The sequence below is a fragment of the Mesocricetus auratus genome, unplaced genomic scaffold, assembly GCF_017639785.1.
Source record: "Mesocricetus auratus isolate SY011 unplaced genomic scaffold, BCM_Maur_2.0 Super-Scaffold_4256, whole genome shotgun sequence".
NCBI classification, from domain to species: Eukaryota; Metazoa; Chordata; class Mammalia; order Rodentia; family Cricetidae; genus Mesocricetus; species Mesocricetus auratus.
This window is the reverse complement of record NW_024429182.1, coordinates 61,124,699-61,141,234: the sequence shown is the minus strand read 5'-3', so window position 1 is coordinate 61,141,234 and position 16,536 is coordinate 61,124,699. Positions and strand designations below refer to the sequence as shown.

Sequence of the window (16,536 nt, the reverse complement as noted above, 5' to 3'; positions counted from 1 at the left end):
GCTTCCCATCATGAATCCCTGCTTCCCTAGAGGAGCTGTGGAGCCTTCAGAGTGGGAAGACGATGGAAAATCTCATGACATTTACCAAGTGTGACCTCTCAGGGATGTCTCTGACTGAAGAGTGTCTAAATCTAGTACCCACTATCCCCTCTAGGCTCCCCACAGTCTCTCACAATGGTCAAGCCTCACAATTGTCTATAGTTTCTTGCATATTGTATCTACTGCTTGACTTAGCATTCTATCCCTCCTCCTGCCCTAAGATAGCACTCGAGGTCATGCCCCATCATTTATAACTAGGTCACATGATTGTGAGCTACTGTTTTCCATCTCCCTACTAGACTGCACAGTCAAGCTCTCGTGGTGCTGTGCCTGCAGCCTTCATTGTAGATGGTTTGCCTGGTAAGTGAAGGGAAGGAGACCAGCATCAACCATAAATTCCCATATTTGAGACAGCCAAGACTGCTTCTAGCTCAGTGTAGAACAGCAATTGAGTATGAATCCAGTTTCCCTAAACAATGAAACCCTGTGTAGTGCATCAAACTCTAGATGGCTTTCCCAGCTCAGTCAAGTTGAGCTCACATGACCTGAGCCCCTGAACTTGCAGTCAACTCTCAGCCAGTGTGAGAGAGATGTGACATTACCCCAAACTTTAGAGTTCCTCACCCAGCACTCCATCCATAGTGACCTCTACCAAGACAGCCAATAGCACAGTTATTCAAACTGCTTGCTAGGCATGCATCGCTGGAGTTCACGGTATGCAACCTTCCACTGTCCCTCAAATGTCAATGCATGAGTGAACAGCATTTAGAGAATAATATTATATGAAAACTACTATCCAGCTAAGAAGAGAAAGTCTTAGCTCACTGGCACTGTTTAAAATAAGAGCTTAAGACTCACATGTCCTGGTGTCTGGAAATTTTAATTATGATTCTTTGATAAATTTGAAAGAAATCAATAAAACGTATCTGATTCTAAGGCTACTAAATTCTGAATAGAAAAAATGTATAGCAAAGTTGATCAATATGATATGTCAATCATGCAGTATATTTATATGTTTTATGTTATGTATGTGTATATAAAAGTGTACATGATCATAATCATGTATATTTGTATAAATAAATTATAATGAAAACTAAATATGATATGCAAAATTATCCACCCATAAAATATAATTGTTTTAACAGCATCATATCTGATAATTTGCAGATAATTGTTTTAATAAAGCTGTAATTTCCAGCTTCCTATGGTAAAATTGAAGTGATAATTTTAAATTTTACCTGGTTTGGAGATAAACTCTACTTTTCACCTCTTCTTTCTCCCTTCCCAGTGCTTTGTGAGACAATTAATAACACATGAACAACCCTTTGCATGTGTGTTCATCAGACATTCGATTCATTCTTTTCAGAGATGAATGATTTCTGAGAATTCTGAAACTTATCAAAAAGCCAAATTTTAGTGTCCATTAGAATGTTAGTGTAGCCTTCTGCCAGAAATGAAAAGGAAGAACTCTACCCAAAGGATACATTAAAGAGGCAGCTTATAAACTAAACCTGCAGGCGATCTGGGCAACTTCTCCCATGCACCAAGAAGTATCATTCTTCCAAGAGTCATTGAAAATCATGGCGCCCTCATATAATATGTGTGTTATCAAATTGTGTTTCATGACTATTAATTCAAATAGAAACATGAACATCATGTTGTGTGATGCTATAAACATGTGTACACCTGATGTTCAGTCATATCTCAATCAGCAATTCACAACGACAAGGAATGAAGGCACTTTTCAGCTGAGAATCATAAAAGCCTACAGGACTTGTTGCCTTGTTCTTCCTGAGTTATTGCTAAACAAGAGTCCTTGCAAATTGGAATAAATATGCAGCCAAACAGAGAATAAAGTAAATGCATCCCCTGCCCCAGCGCTGGTATCCACAGGAGCAGCTCCTTATTACTAAATTTTAGAGACACATATTGAGATAAGCTTGGGAGGTAGGAAATTACAGGAAGATAATGTAATTCTGCAGTCATAAAATATTCCATAATGGAAGGGGCTGCAAGACAATTTTGGCACTGGCAACATTTGCTTTTGTAATATGATCATATGTTAAGGTGATTTTAAAAAATCAATTTAAAAATTCATAAGATGATTTTATTCTCCCATTACAATACAGGTCTCTTATGCAATATTTCATCCAGGGATTGTTTGGGGGTGGTTATTTTACAGGAAAAATGTTCTCTTGGGTCACTTGATTCCAATGATAGAACAAAGTCCATCTTCCAAATAGGGTGTTTTATAATCCATCTCCACCATTACCCTCATTGAAAATTCAAAATTCACAAAAACTATTCATGTACGTGTGCCCTGCAGACTCACAAGCATCCTTGCATGCAGCACCCCGGACAAGCAACACTGTTAATAAATGACAGAGTCTCACCCATATTATCCTATACTAATCCCTCTGCTATCTCCTAATCTTCAAAATTGACCCTATTGCTGAAGAATGATAGCAGATGAGTGACCCAACTCTAATTTTTAAAAGGATTCACACTGTACAATATGTCATAAGAGAATTTGCTAAGAGAATTGTGTCATAAAAATGGCACTTTGTTTTCAAGCTGACTTATGACTAACACAGACTGGCACGAAAGTCATTATCACTGTTATTTGGGGACTGACCTGGTACTGGTTGAGCTGCTAATACCACGGTAGGGAGAGGCCTGGAGGCAGGAGCTGGCCTAGACAGAGACGGAGTTACTTGGTTTGCCAGAAAATGAGGTTTTTCATGACTGTGGAAGAGTCCTGATTCCTCGGGATATATCCACGTTGAGTCCAGAGCAAAGGAATTATTTAAAAAGATCTGTCCAAATAAAGGCAAACAAAACATTTAAAACCAAAACACTTGGTGGAAGATACAGGTGCATGCTATTGTCACTGGTCAAATGGTGGGTGTTATACTACTAGGCATGCCATAAAAGTGTGGATCTAAAACTTAAAGAAAGCTTGCTGTAAGAAACCAGAGAAAGACCTCTAGCTGAGACTGGGCTGATCTTTAACTATCCGCCTAGCCAGTTAGTTCAGTGCAACAGCCAGGTGACAAACTGAAGAATCAGCCAATGAGACCGTAACTTTGTGTGGTAGAAAAAGTTAATATGTCACTCCATCTTTCATATTAAAGTAAGGAAAAGATATTCAGGAAACTTGAGTTCATAAACCATCAAAAAGGAGAAAAAAACCTAACTAGGAATCATGAGAAAAAGACTCCTTTTCAAAATGTGAAACTTGCATTATATAATATTTAACAGTGGATTTTGATCAATGGTTATAGATTTTAAAGTTGAAAAAATCTGATTCAGAAATTATTACTTTTTTCAACAGAACCCAAGCATTTGAGTTATGACAAAATTATCCCTATCTGCTGATGTCTCTTAACAGGTCAGTCTGGCTCTGAAATGAGCCTTCTCTCTACTCAAACTGGTCAATCTATTACAACTGGAGAATGCATTATATTTTCTGTTAACATGGTGATACTCAGCAACGTATCGATTAAAAACCCACTTATCCAATTAAATCGCTTGCACTTTTACCTTGTAATTAGGAATCCTCTTATCTATCCAGCTTTTCCCAACAGGAGGTGGCAGAGCAGAAGGACAGACATGTGGGAAAAGGGGTACCAACTCCACAGCAGAGGACGGGGACAGTCCTATGGATGGAGAAGGACCACCGAACAGCCACTGGACCCAAAATTTCAAGAGAGAGAGAGAGAGAGAGAGAGAGAGAGAGGAGAGAAGAAACATTAGCCTGTTTTATATCAAAATATGCTGGAGTAACTGCTATTATAAATGAATTTAAGTGTAGAAACTTAATGAGGAAATTATATCAATCAAGAAAGACTTTGTACATTTATAAATGATAGGGAGACTTGTGAAAGTTTCATATGTGGATCATCATAAAATTATCAATTCAATATCTGTCGATATTGGGGATAAGACAATGAGAGACACAAGGAAATGGGACTTCTACAGCCCGATGGTTACACAGAAGCCTGGCTAAACTAAGTAGGTCAGGGAGCAAAGACTACAGCCAGGAATCCTAGAAAGGAAGTGGAAGGGGGATTGGGAGAGGTGGGAGGGAAACAAAGAGGGTGTGGAGAAGAAACCCTCTATACATGCAGGAAACTAACTCAATACAAAATAAATTAGAAGAAGAAATGAGTTTCTGGCCTGGGCTGATGGGAGGGGCAAAGGCTGGCTTTAAGGCCATTTCTGTTGAATTCCCAGCCTCTCTTCAGGGAGAGCACAGAGATGTGTCTCTGGCATTCCCTTCAGTGTGGCAGTTTGCATCCACTTCGCCTACCATTTTGAAACTGTCTAAAGGATCTAAGATTGTAACTTTCTCAAGGTTCACTAACTCAAACAAATTCTAGAGCCAAGGAAATGTAAGGAGTGCTTTACTGAAGATCTCAGACAGCCAGCACAGGGAAGGGACAGACACTGAGTTTGGGTCACCCACTAACCAGCCCTCCCCCCCAGGCTTCACCACGGTAAGGTAGGAGTGGGTGGTAAAACACTCGAGGCTAATGCTTCAAAGGCACAATGTTTCCTTGTTTTGCTCTATGTAAAAATGGCTTTCTGATTCTGCCTACCCTTATTTAGATAGTGAACAGCAGAAAATAGTCAAAAGACAAATGATAAGTTTTTCCAGATTTTTCTTTTTTAATTTATGGGGAGGGGGGCGATGCAAGGTTGGGGGGGCAGTTTTTTACATTATGTACCTCTAGTGGCAACACTCTGAAATGACAGCCCTCCTAAACATGGCAAAATTTACCAGAGCTTATCCAAGAAAGTCGAATACAACATGCATCAAGATAGTATTCCCTGTACAGCATGTATCATTATCGTTAAGTCTAAGGAACAGCTTAGGGGAGGTTTCATGAAGTCTTCTAGAAAACCTCATAAGGTAACAGAACGCTTTTTTTGAATATGGTAGTAAGGTCAGTCTCCGAATGAAATATATGCTATTCCTGTATTCAAACTCAATTGCACAGATAATGAACAAAGAATTTGGCCAAAGCCAGGTGAGGTTGCACTACCGCACCATCACTCAAAGGTATAGTCACTTTTCTTTGCTGTTCCAGGTTCTGCATGCCAAACTCTTTTAAAGTGGGTTCCGGCGTTAAGGGAATTCAAATGGCAGGAGAGGAAATCCTCCCCACAAAACGCTTTCAAGGCAGGATTTCCAGGCTGCCTTCCGTGGCTGGAATTCTCTTAAGCACTGCCCTGAATCTATGTGACGGAGTAGGGGGACCAGATCAGAATCAGAAATAGCTATTGATCCGCAGCTTTCTTTCAAGTCTGGTGGAGACTGTAAAAGTATTAACTTCGAGGGGATGGCAGCCACGGTAGTTGGTTATCGCGCTGTGCTTGGCGACGGCGACTTCAGCACCGCGTCTGGACAGCGCTCAGAGCCCGGGGAAAGTTGGGTTCAGGCTGTCTGGCTCCGGCCAGGGATGCGGGGTCTAAGCCAGAGAAAAAATATCTAAAAAAGCTGCCAAGGCAAAGCCGGACGTCGAAGCATGAACTTTCTTGCCAATGTATGACTGCGAGGCTGCGTCCCGATGGTGTGGGGAACCGAGAACCACCCGAGAAGGGAGGAGCGCCAACCCGAGGGCCAGGGCCGCCCTGGGGAAGGTGGGAATCCGAGCTTGAGTGAGATCGGGGCCGGGGCCGTTACCTGTCCGTGGAGCAGGGGATAATGGTGCACGGCGAGGTCTGGCGCAGAGGGCAGCGGCAGTAGAGGCAGCAGGGGCTCGCCCGGGGCTGGCCAGCCCGGCAACCGCGCTAACAGCGGGGCGGCGGCGGGCTGCGCCGAAGCCAGCAGCACTGGCGGGGGCGCGACCCCGGCACCGAGCCGGAGCAGCCCGGCGGAGCCGGGGACCATCCAAACCCAGGGCGGTGGCGGAGGGTCTGCATTCATCGGCCACGGGAGAGGCTGCCGCCGCCGGGACTGCTGGGGCTGCTGCAGCTGCCGCCGCCGCCGCTGGAGCCTGGCGCCCGCCAGCATCCTACACCCCCGCGCGGGCGGCGGCGGGGGCGGCGGGCGCCCAAGGTGCGGGCCGGCGGCGGCGCGGGCTTCGGAGCGAACTCACTTGGTTGTGCGGCGCGGCCGCTCGCTCCGCCCCTGCCCCGCACGGGAGTCCCTCCTCCTGCCTGCGCCGCCCCCGGGCCCGAAGGGCCCCCAGTCCCCGCCCCCAGCACCGGACCCCCGAGGCGGGGACACCGCGCGGCACCGAGGGGCGCGCCCAACCCAGCTGGCTGATTCCTCTACTGCAGTCCCCAGCCTACTCCGTAGTCGCTGCTGGTAGCCTTTGGTTCTGGCTGACGGTGCGCACAGCGGGACCAAGGGCTCCAGGCTCCGCGCTGCGATCCTAAAGGCGAGCTGAAGCCGAGTTGGAGGGGCCAGAGCCAGGCAGGTCTCTCCACCCGTGGAACTAGGGACGCTGCGCTATCTACCTGGTTTAAAGTGAGTCTAAGGCGCAGGGCCCAGAGGGACTACTAGACTGAAGACGCTGACGCCAGGTGGGCCAGGGACCCTTCTAGACACGGGTCGATTTCTCTCTTAGATAAATACGGAAAATATTTTCCTAGGTCCCTATGCCCTGAAACGCTGATATCTGCTGCCTTCAGCGCCCTCCTCTGCCTCTGCTTTCACCCTGAGACCCCCAATCTCTCCCTTAGCTCTGGTGCAATACACAAACAAGTAGTCGTAGGGCCATTGCACAAGACGGTCCCTCGTCTAGAGGGCTCGGCCTGGGTAAATCTTTGCTCCCTCCCAACACAAGGACTGAGTTCCTTCATGCCTCGCCACAAGCTTCTCTGCCAATGCAAGCAGAAGTCAGGGAACATCTTGCTCCATTCCCAGCTCCCTCTCAGCCCGTGTCTGCAGAAGGAGCCTGGTTCTGTTCTGGTCATACGCAGTATCCGCCAGGCGGCGCTGGTCCCAGCTCCTTGCTGACCTAGCTTGCACAGAGGACTGGGTGGACTGGTGGCGTGCCAGGTCTCCTCCTTGAGATTCTCTGACTTTAGTTGATAGTGGCTTCCAGACCCAGTCCAGTCCTGGGCAGTTAGTGCCGACAGTAGGGCACAAATTTCCACGTGCTAATGAATCCTAAACCCTAGACATCCAATCGCTAGTTCCAGCCCTGCTTAGAAGCACTTGACCAAGCTTCAGGTACCAAAAAGAAGGACTCATGAGGATAAGAGCTTGCTTGCGAAGCTTGCCTGACCTGGGTGGAGTGCGGCACACCCAGCTACATCCAGAGACACACCTAAATCAAGCACATACGGGTCATTCCCCACCTCTTTAGCAGCCCCTCCTGGAAGAAACAGAAGCACCCAAGTGCTTTCAATCAGTTTCTGGGGTTGCTTCCTCATTCTCTTGGTTTGCCTAACTTCTTCCTGGTCTGGCATGATTTCTTTAGATCTCAGCATATGCTGATTTGCATAGCTGGCACACCACTACTTTTCTTCACCCAAACCACTTACAATTAGCGAGTTTCTCTCTTTCTTTGATGCCAAAGTACTGACAAGATTATTTCCCACGTACAGCCCCAAAGCTTTGCAGATTACAGCACTGGTATCATCCACTGGAGCCCTTATGTACACAAGTGATGCCATGTGACCATTTTGGTCTCCCGGCTCACAGTCAAACTGAGGTGTTGGTTCAGTTGCTGGGCAGACTAACGACCACTGCCCCCCCACAAGTATACTTAGAGAAGCAGAACAGCATTTGCTCACCCCTTGCTGGTGTGACCTGGGAAACAGAAGACCTCTAGTGTCCCTATCTGGGTTGTCTGTATCCACAGCGAAGCAAAGTTTTATACCTGTGACACCTCTAGCTCCTAGAATGAAGAAAGGGAGTCAACCCAAATCTGCATCTACTTCACAGTCTGGGGGAAGCCCACATCCCTTCTCACACAATGCTTATGCTAGTCAACTTGACTAAAGTTGAGTCCCTCTCTGGGCTGTGTGTGCTAAAAAGGCCGAGGCACCGTGGGCACGCCCTGATTCTAAAGAGAAAGCAGCCTCAAGGAACTTCCAAATGACCACACACTTTCACCGTCACCTGTCACACGCTCATCTACACAGAAGCATCTCCGAGCTTTGAGGCATGTTTCTGCACCATGCTCTGTGCTGGATTCGGTGTAAAATAAAAAAGACAGCTCCCACTAGTTAATTGCTATGAGGAGGCTCAAGAGAGCCTAAAACCTCCTTCAGATTCTTGTTTCAGTGGCTCCAGCACAGGCTCTCCTCAGCCCCCATATAATCCAGAAACAGCTTTATATCCCTGAGAATGTGAGAAGAGGTCCTCTTGGGCACCCTGGCTTCCTGGTTAGAGGGATCTCCATCACCGTTCCTGTGAAGGTTACTTATGTGTCCTGAGGACAGCTTAAGGGACAGACATAGAAACTGCAAACGTGGCACAGGAGGACGCTAGCATCAAGCTGAGCATCATTAGCTGAGGGTCAGAGATCAGGGGACCCTCTTTGAGCTGAAGCTGCCCACCAGATGTGGGGTGCAGTGAACATGTCTACTTACTGGTCAGCATTTTAAGGGAATCTACCTACATGGGACAGAAATTGGCACCCCATTAAATGCATACCATTCATCTCCCTACAAAAATCAGTGGGAAGTTCACTTCATAACGGATTTTGTGCAGCCATCCTAAGTACCTTAAGTCAGAAAGGACTGCCACAATCAGCCCTTTATATAAGGCAAAACCAGCAAATAATTCCAGCTAAGGTGAGACAGAACACTGTGTAAGCAGACTATCTGCAGAAGGAAGAAACAGGCTAATTATCCTCAGATACTAATGAGTTCTGAGTTGTATATCATCTTTCAGGAAGAATTAATTTGGGGGGTTCAGGGAAGGTCAGTGGACTGATATTTTTGCAACCTGAAGAAGGTGTTCTTTTAAAGTTTATTTTGTTTTACTAAGTAAGATTGAAGTGAATTTAAAAAGAAGAGGAAAAATGCAAATGTTCCCTTGCAGGCCTGCAGAGTTAAAAATAACTGTCAGGGGAAGCTGGGGGAGGTCCAGGACCCAGGCTTCCCTTAACAATTCCCTGCCCACCCTCCAAGCTGTCTCTCCAAGGGATCCTACCAGGTCCTTCCCCACTAAAAACTTGTTGAGAAACAATGGAGTCCTGGATTAAAGCCAAGCAAGTAAGTTACCTCCTTGGGTGTTGGCAGATGCTGGAAGGCATTGGGTTGACAGTTTGGCACCTGAGTCCCTGAAGCATGAGAGAGGTCTCCCCAGCTTTGTCCTTTCAGAGTCATCTCTGAAAGCTCCTGGGCCACGTAGAAGATCTATCTTTGTCACTGTTGGGAACTTCAAGCTAGAGTTCAGGAGCAAGGTCCTGGATGGAGCTAGAATTGAGAGTGACAGCTGTCAGTACTTGTGGATGTCACAGAAGCCCTCTGATGCACATATCCAGTACAATAGAGAGAGAGCAGCAGTTTTAGGGTTAGGTGGTGGTGTGTGCTGCTCCCCGACACAGAGGGAAACAGGATACATCCTGTACGGGTCAGGCTGTGTTTGGAAAAGGGGTGTCATTGTTGTTGTTTTATGTGTGTCAGTACAGATATCTTAAAAATACAAAAAAACAAAAACAAAAAAAGGCACAGAGTCAACACACTCAGGGAAAAACGGTGCTAACATTTGATGACCTTCCCCCTAAAATGGTGTTTTCCTGTGTTTTATATTTAAAAATATGTTTTAGCGTGTGTGTGTGTGTGTGTGTGTGTGCGTGTGTGTGTGTGTGTAAAGTGGATGCTTGCAGGAGTTGGAGTTGGTTTTCTCCTATCATGTCAGTTCTCTGAATTGAGCTCAGGTTGCCAGGTTTGGTGGCAAATGCCATTGAGTACCTAGACATCTCCCTGACCCAACAACATTCTACTAGCGTCTTTCTATGTACCATGTGAAAACAGACAGATATACAGTGCATATATAGTTTGTTGCATCTTGTCATGTTGCATTTTATATTCAATTGCATTTCTAATAAAAACACATTATCTCATTTTCTACTCTGCATGATTCTAAGTCTTATTGACACACAGCACAGTAGTCTATGAGCTTTGCCCATTACCACAACGTCTGCAGGAGTTTGTCCATCAACATGGAGTACACCTCGGTGAGGACTGGGTACCATGGGTAACACTGCCTACATCTAGCAAAGAGAACAGAGCCACAAACCCCACAGATCTCTACTTACAACACCTCTTGCTTTTCAGGCTGCTGTGTAGGCACAGGCCTGCTCCCCAGGCAGACCTGCCCCCTGCTAGCCTCCAGGGTCCCTGCCTTGAGTGGCAGAAGGAAGAGACCTGACTCTTGAAAGTCCTGAGACATTATATACAGGCTGTGGGATGCATACCTCCTCCCTGCCCTGCACATACACACAAAATAAATAAAAGTTTTTTTTTAATTACAGGAATCATGAAACTGACGCAAAGAAAAAAATCTTCAGTGTGCCCCAGTCTCTAGAGCTGGTTCTTTTCAGGACTAGAATTTAGATCCAGGGACCCAAACACTCAGGGAAGGATGCCCAAGGCTCTGGAACACCTCAGGGTGATAGAAATATCTGGTCACATTATTTCTTGATCTATTATCTTTGGAAGAGTCCCAGCAAGGCAGACACTCTCCCTGTGTCTGATCTCAGAGCAGTGTGCATTCTAGAAAGACATCACCTCTGAATTATCCACTGTAATCCTTCAATCCTCATTCTCAATTCTTTATAGTTCATTATATGTCATCAGACATGAGTGAGGGGAGTAAGTGTTGTCTCTGCACCATTGATAGTCTTAATGTTTTTCATTTGATAAAGTCATCTTTCAAGGGAAGAAAAACCATGGGAAAGTCAGTATTTTCTTCCCTGAGAACTTAAATAGTTCTGTACATTCAGCAACTTCTACTGTTTGGCCCTTTTCTCTGACTCTTCCAACTCATTAGTAAATACATTAATATAGTCCCCCCTCAGCATCAGCTCCTGTGGCACCTGGCTTCCAACCTTCCCCCTTGGTCAGAATTAGACATGGCAAGAATTTCCACTACTGAAGGAGCTATATAGATTCATACATGAAACCATGCATGGTCTTGAGTAGCAAGGCTTTCATAAGGACCTTGTTGGGACAGCTAAGCTAACAATTGAGAACCTGGATGGTGATCAGAGGCAGACTCTCTCCAGGACATTGTCTCAGAATGTTTTCATATGGTTGGGTAATGTTTCATGGCTCACCTCTGAGAATTTCAGCAAGATAGAAGGACCTGCTTCTGTGGGACTCTCTCCCTCCTCCTTCCTCCATCCTCTCCTCTATCCTTCCTGTTCCAGAACCAGGTCTCTGACATTGCAGAGTCTCAGGTGTCTCTCTAGGTGAGAGACCTCATAAGTCATTGATTGTCACATTTACCACAATGTATGAGGATCTTATTCTGGGCTCTGCTTTGCTGTGGGCTGCCTGGTATTTATGGGCAAGTTCTGTGATCTCTGTAGACTCAGCTTTCCCAGATGGAAGCAGGTCTCTAGCATAAGGGAAATGAAGACTGTTTAGAGGAGCTCTCACCAGAGGTTAAGCTTCATGAAATCCTGGGGTGGACCGGAAGACAGCATTTCATTTTGGTAGTCTCCTTGTCCAGCAGAATAGCTCAGCTCTGTGGTTCCTTTGCTCTTGTCTGTGCCCTCAGCCTGGTTCTGACTCCTAGAATGTAGGAGCCTAGAGACTGTTGTGGGCACCACACACAAACACACAAGCATGTCAGGCACACACATGACTTGAGAGGTGTCGGGGCAGACCAGCCAGTGTCTTCCTATATTACTGACCACATCAAGCCCACACAGAATCCCTGTCTCTGCCCACATAAACACTAGCAGTCCTGCCACAAGCCTGGAGCCTATGGCCAGGTAGGTGGCGGTCAACCACGGCCAGCTCTGAGGCCCTCAAAAGGGGCCAGTCTTCCACAAATGAGGGAAAAGTTAATGAATGAATGAATGAATGAATGACTTAACTAAATGTATGCAAAAGTATCTTCTGAAGAAGGCAGGGCCCTCAAAGAAGAGAGAGCAAGGCACGCTGAGAGAGAGGGCCCTCATTTCTAAAGAGAAGTTCCTTTCTCACAGGTGCATACAGATCTATGGTGCAGATCTGAGTCTCTCCTGAGACTCAGGGTCTCCTGCATGCTGCTTTGTGCCTGGCCTAGGGACAGGAAGAACCACACAGGGTCTCCAGTCACCTGAAAGGGGCCTGCAAAAGCTCTGGGGCCTTGCTCTCTTCACTCACTGCACAGTTGCCTTGTAAGGCAGGACTGGGCATGTGGTGTCTCTCCAGGGTCAGGGTTCTATCCACCGCCATCATTTATCAACAAGGCAAAGATGAAGTACAGATGAATAGGCTTGTTTGGGAAATAAAGAACATGGCCCCAGGAAAGGATCCAGCCACCACCGACAGTCAGGGTGCTGAGAGGCAGTCAGTGGAGGGTAGTTTCAAAGCAGAGGCTTCCATCCTCCTTCCCCTCTCTCCAGCCTCTCCACCTTCAGCAGGGATGAATGTGACCCTGAGCTTCTCCTGAAAAAGTGACAGTTTCACCCAGTCAGCAAATCTTGTGACAATGGAGCAGGTGCTCATGGGAGCCCTGGAGTTGCCAGAGCTCTTCAACAGACCTCTGAGCTAAGCACAGGAAATCAACAGAGAAAGACTCTCCAGACCAGCCAGAAGTAGCCTTCTACACCACACAAGGGCAATGGGGTTTCTTGAGTTTTAATAGACATGCAACTCCAGTGTCAGCCATAGTGTCTAATTCATCTAGGACCATCACTGGCTTCTCCCACCAGGTGATGACAGGTCATGGGGAGGTCAGGAGAGTTGGCCAAGGTCTGGAGCTGGGCAGAGATGTGGGACTGTTTTGCTTTGATATGAAGAGTTCCCCGGGAGACTCATGAGTTGAAGGCTTGTTTACAGATGTGATAGGATCACAAAAGTACTAAGGTCACCAGTGGGTTAATGTATTGATGAGTTCACACTGAGTGAACTGGGGGAGGCAGATACAGTCTGGCAAACTGATGCTGGATGGAGTCTAAGGAGTGTGGTGACACTATGAGTGCTTCTGCAAGGTCTTTCTAGTTCCCTGATGCCCCCTTACTTTCGTGTGGAGCCACTCCCCCAGATCCACAGGTCAGAGTGCCTGCATCTCACCTGACCACCTCAGGATGAGGAGGGACCGCCTCAGGAAGAGGGACCACCTCAGGACAATGAGAGGGATAAGGCATTTTAAAAATGTATATTAAGTGCATTGGTGTGAAAGTGTCAGATCCCCTGAAATTGGAGTGACAGTTGTGAGCTTCTAAGTGGGTGCTGGGAATTGAACTTGGGTCCTCTGCAAGAACAGTCAGTGCTCTTAACCACTGACCTATTTCTCCAGCCCTGAGGGATAAAGCCTTATCCAAGGTATTTTCTCCAGCACTTGTCCCCAGGTCCACTTTTCCAGGTGTTTAAGACTCAACCTGGCCACTCCATACCCTTTTTTTTTTTTTGGATGAATTGTCACCCTCTTCATTCCAGTAGTAGGGGGTGCAGGTACCTGCTACAGGGACAGTAGTTCATCTGTGTGATGACTCTGAAGACAAGGGCAGATCAAAGTTGGTGACAAGTCCTCTGGACTGGGAACTGTGCTGAGATGCTTGGTGTGATACCCTGGGTGCTCCTGGGCCCCTTACTGAGGGGGTGTCTTAATGAAGCTGTATTAATATGGAACATACATATATTTGATGACATGGCTACATTTTTTAAAGTTAAAAGGCTGAATTGTCCCCCCAAAATGGGAAAACTCCGTGAGTTTGAAAATGGCAAGGAAACTCCAAATAGAAACAAATGGTTAAGTTGACCTCCTTGTTTTATGAGGACCGCCATTGGTTTATGGAGAACTGACTAAAGCTCTTGTTACCTTGTGGAAGTCAAGAATGAATGGATGCCCAAGAGAATCCCAGGTAGAGTTGGGGGTCCCTAGAAAGTGACAATGCCCTGTCACAGAGGACCACCTGTGACACTTAGCCTGGCACTTAGCTCAGAGGACCCTCAGGAAACCCATCCATGGTACCCTAATGTCTCTTGGGAAGCCTGCTCACTCAGCCCTGAGAGTCCATGGAGAACATGTCTGCTTGCCCCTAAAATGCTGTAGAGAACCCACCCGCTTGGCCCTCCATCTCAGGAAGAGAGAGCCTCTTGCCAAGGATTCAGGCCTGACCATCCACAGAGGCCATGGGTGGGACCCTACTATGGGATAGAAAATACTCTAGGCTGGGCGGTGGTGGCGCACGCCTTTAATCCCAGCACTCGGGAGGCAGAGGCAGGTGGATCTCTGTGAGTTCGAGGCCAGGCTGGACCGACAGCCTCCAAAACAATACAGAGAAACCATGTCTCATAAAACCAAAAAAAAAAAAAAAAAAAAAAAAAGAAAAAAGAAAAAAGAAAAGAAAAGAAAATACTCTAAATCTAGTCCCCAAGGAACTGCCACACAGACAGATCAGAGATGTGCCTCAAAACAAATCGCCTGAGGGAGGAGGCCTTATGACCAAGATATGAGGGAAACATTGAGATAAAGGAACCAAATCCCCTAAAGACAGCTAATATGGGAATTATAGGGCACTGGATATGAAATCTGTGTGTGGGATACATTTAAATAAAATTTGAATGTGTTACAGGGCTCTGCCATGAATGTTTTAAAATATTTTAAACTGGCTTCATAAACTTGAGGCTGAAAATGAAAAATTATTTTAAAAATTTCCAGGTGAATTTGTAAATTAATTTAATAAGCCTTTCACGAATGGAAGTGAGGTTTAAAACTCATTGTGTGTGGATTAAAAGCAAACAAGGGAGCTGGGGAGAACACTCAGCAGGTAAAGTGTCTATTGCGCAAGCATGAAGACCCAAATTCAGATCCCTAGGATCCACGTCAAATATAGGCACAGTGGCACGCATAGATAAACCCAGTTCTGGGAAGGTAGAGATGGGCAGATCATAGAGGCCCACAGGCCAGTCATTCCAGCTGAAACTCTAGGTTCAGTGAGAGAGTCTGTCTCAGAAAAGGAGGTAGAAAACAGTAGAGGAAGATAGTGTTGATCTCTGGCCTGTATTTACACACATGTACACACATGGACATAAAACACACATACATACAAAGTAAAAAGATACAATTAGGAAACAGATATGAATCAAATCAGATATATATGTGTGAAAGCTGTCTTTATAGTTAATTAATATATGCTAAATAAGGAGCTAAACTAAGTTGAAGAGCTGAGGGACTTGAAGAGGGCTAAGAAGTATTTACCCAGAATTCCCTCCTTCCCAGGGAACTCTTACGATCTTGGAAGTGAGAGTGAGAAATTCAGAGGACAAAGCAAGCATCGTGAGCATGGATCCAGGGAGAGCTCCAGAATAATGAGTGATGGAGGAGAGACCAGGAGACAGTGGTCAGCATGTGGATGAAATGAGAGATGCCTTTCCAGACGCAGGTGTGTGAAAACTTGGTCCCTTGCTCTAGTGTTATTTCTTTGGGAGATTACAGAACCTTTAGGAGGCAGGGCCTTATAGTAAGAGGTGAGTCACTGGGGGTGGCCTTAGAGGTTTTGGCCTGGCTGCTGTCTGCTTTCTGTTTCCTGTTCCACCAAGTGGAACACTCCTACCATCACAGAACTGCCAGCTGCTGGACCTTCCCTCCATGAGGGACTGTAGCCTAAAACTGTAAGCCAAAATAAGCCCTTGCTTCCTTGTTCTCCTCCTTGTCCCGTATTTGGTCAAAGCAACAAAAAAGTAACAAACAAAATAAGGGACACATAAAAGTGTGGGGGAAGTAACAGATTCCAGAGTCCAGTCAAAGTGAGGTTCAGAGGGAGGAAGGAGAGACAGAGAGCGCCCCCAGGAGGAAGGTCAGAAATGTGGACACAAAGAGGGAGCAGAGAAAGAATGCCAGTCACTGCATCCAGTCCTGTGAAGCAGCAAGAAGGAAGAAACACTTTGTAGGGTTAAAAAATTAAGCTAAAACCAAAGCACTTGACCAAAATAGCATGTAAATTTGGAGGGAAAGTAAAGATACTTATTAAAATTTAACTCTGCCAAATTAAATATTCATGTTGGGATTTCTACAGTGGATGCTGAAAGAATAAAAATAGGATTTGGCAAGTTTTTTAAAAATCAATATATGAAAGTTATTTGCATTTCTATAATGTATGCAATAAACGGAGGACATAACTTACAAATATGTAGTATTTACAATAGCCACAAAAAGGATGAGATCCCTGAGAGTAAACTAGCAAAAAATTGTGTAATTTCATCATGGAGAAAATTGTAGAACTTTATTGAGACATTTAAAAAGCACTTAGAAATGGAGAAATGGATTGCTTTTATGGATAGAAGTGTAATGTATTAAATTTACCAATTCTTCTAAAATGTATGCAGAATTTTAATGCAATCAAAATAATCAAGAGATTGTTTTTA

At 45.6% G+C, this 16,536-nt stretch overlaps 1 protein-coding gene across 1 annotated transcript in view; it reads right to left on the bottom strand.

The window, feature by feature from the left end:
* Positions 1 to 6,090, bottom strand: part of Tcerg1l (transcription elongation regulator 1 like) — a 184,584-nt gene extending 178,494 nt beyond the window's left edge. Inside the window, exons 1-3 of the mRNA XM_005064264.4 lie at positions 5,729 to 6,090; positions 3,583 to 3,729; positions 2,675 to 2,855 (exon numbers count right to left, since the gene is read on the bottom strand). Coding sequence (XP_005064321.1) covers positions 2,675 to 2,855; positions 3,583 to 3,729; positions 5,729 to 6,058 — 658 coding nt within the window. The 5' untranslated portion in view covers positions 6,059 to 6,090. The remainder of the gene's footprint in view (positions 1 to 2,674; positions 2,856 to 3,582; positions 3,730 to 5,728) is intronic.
* Positions 6,091 to 16,536: the final 10,446 nt, after the last annotated feature.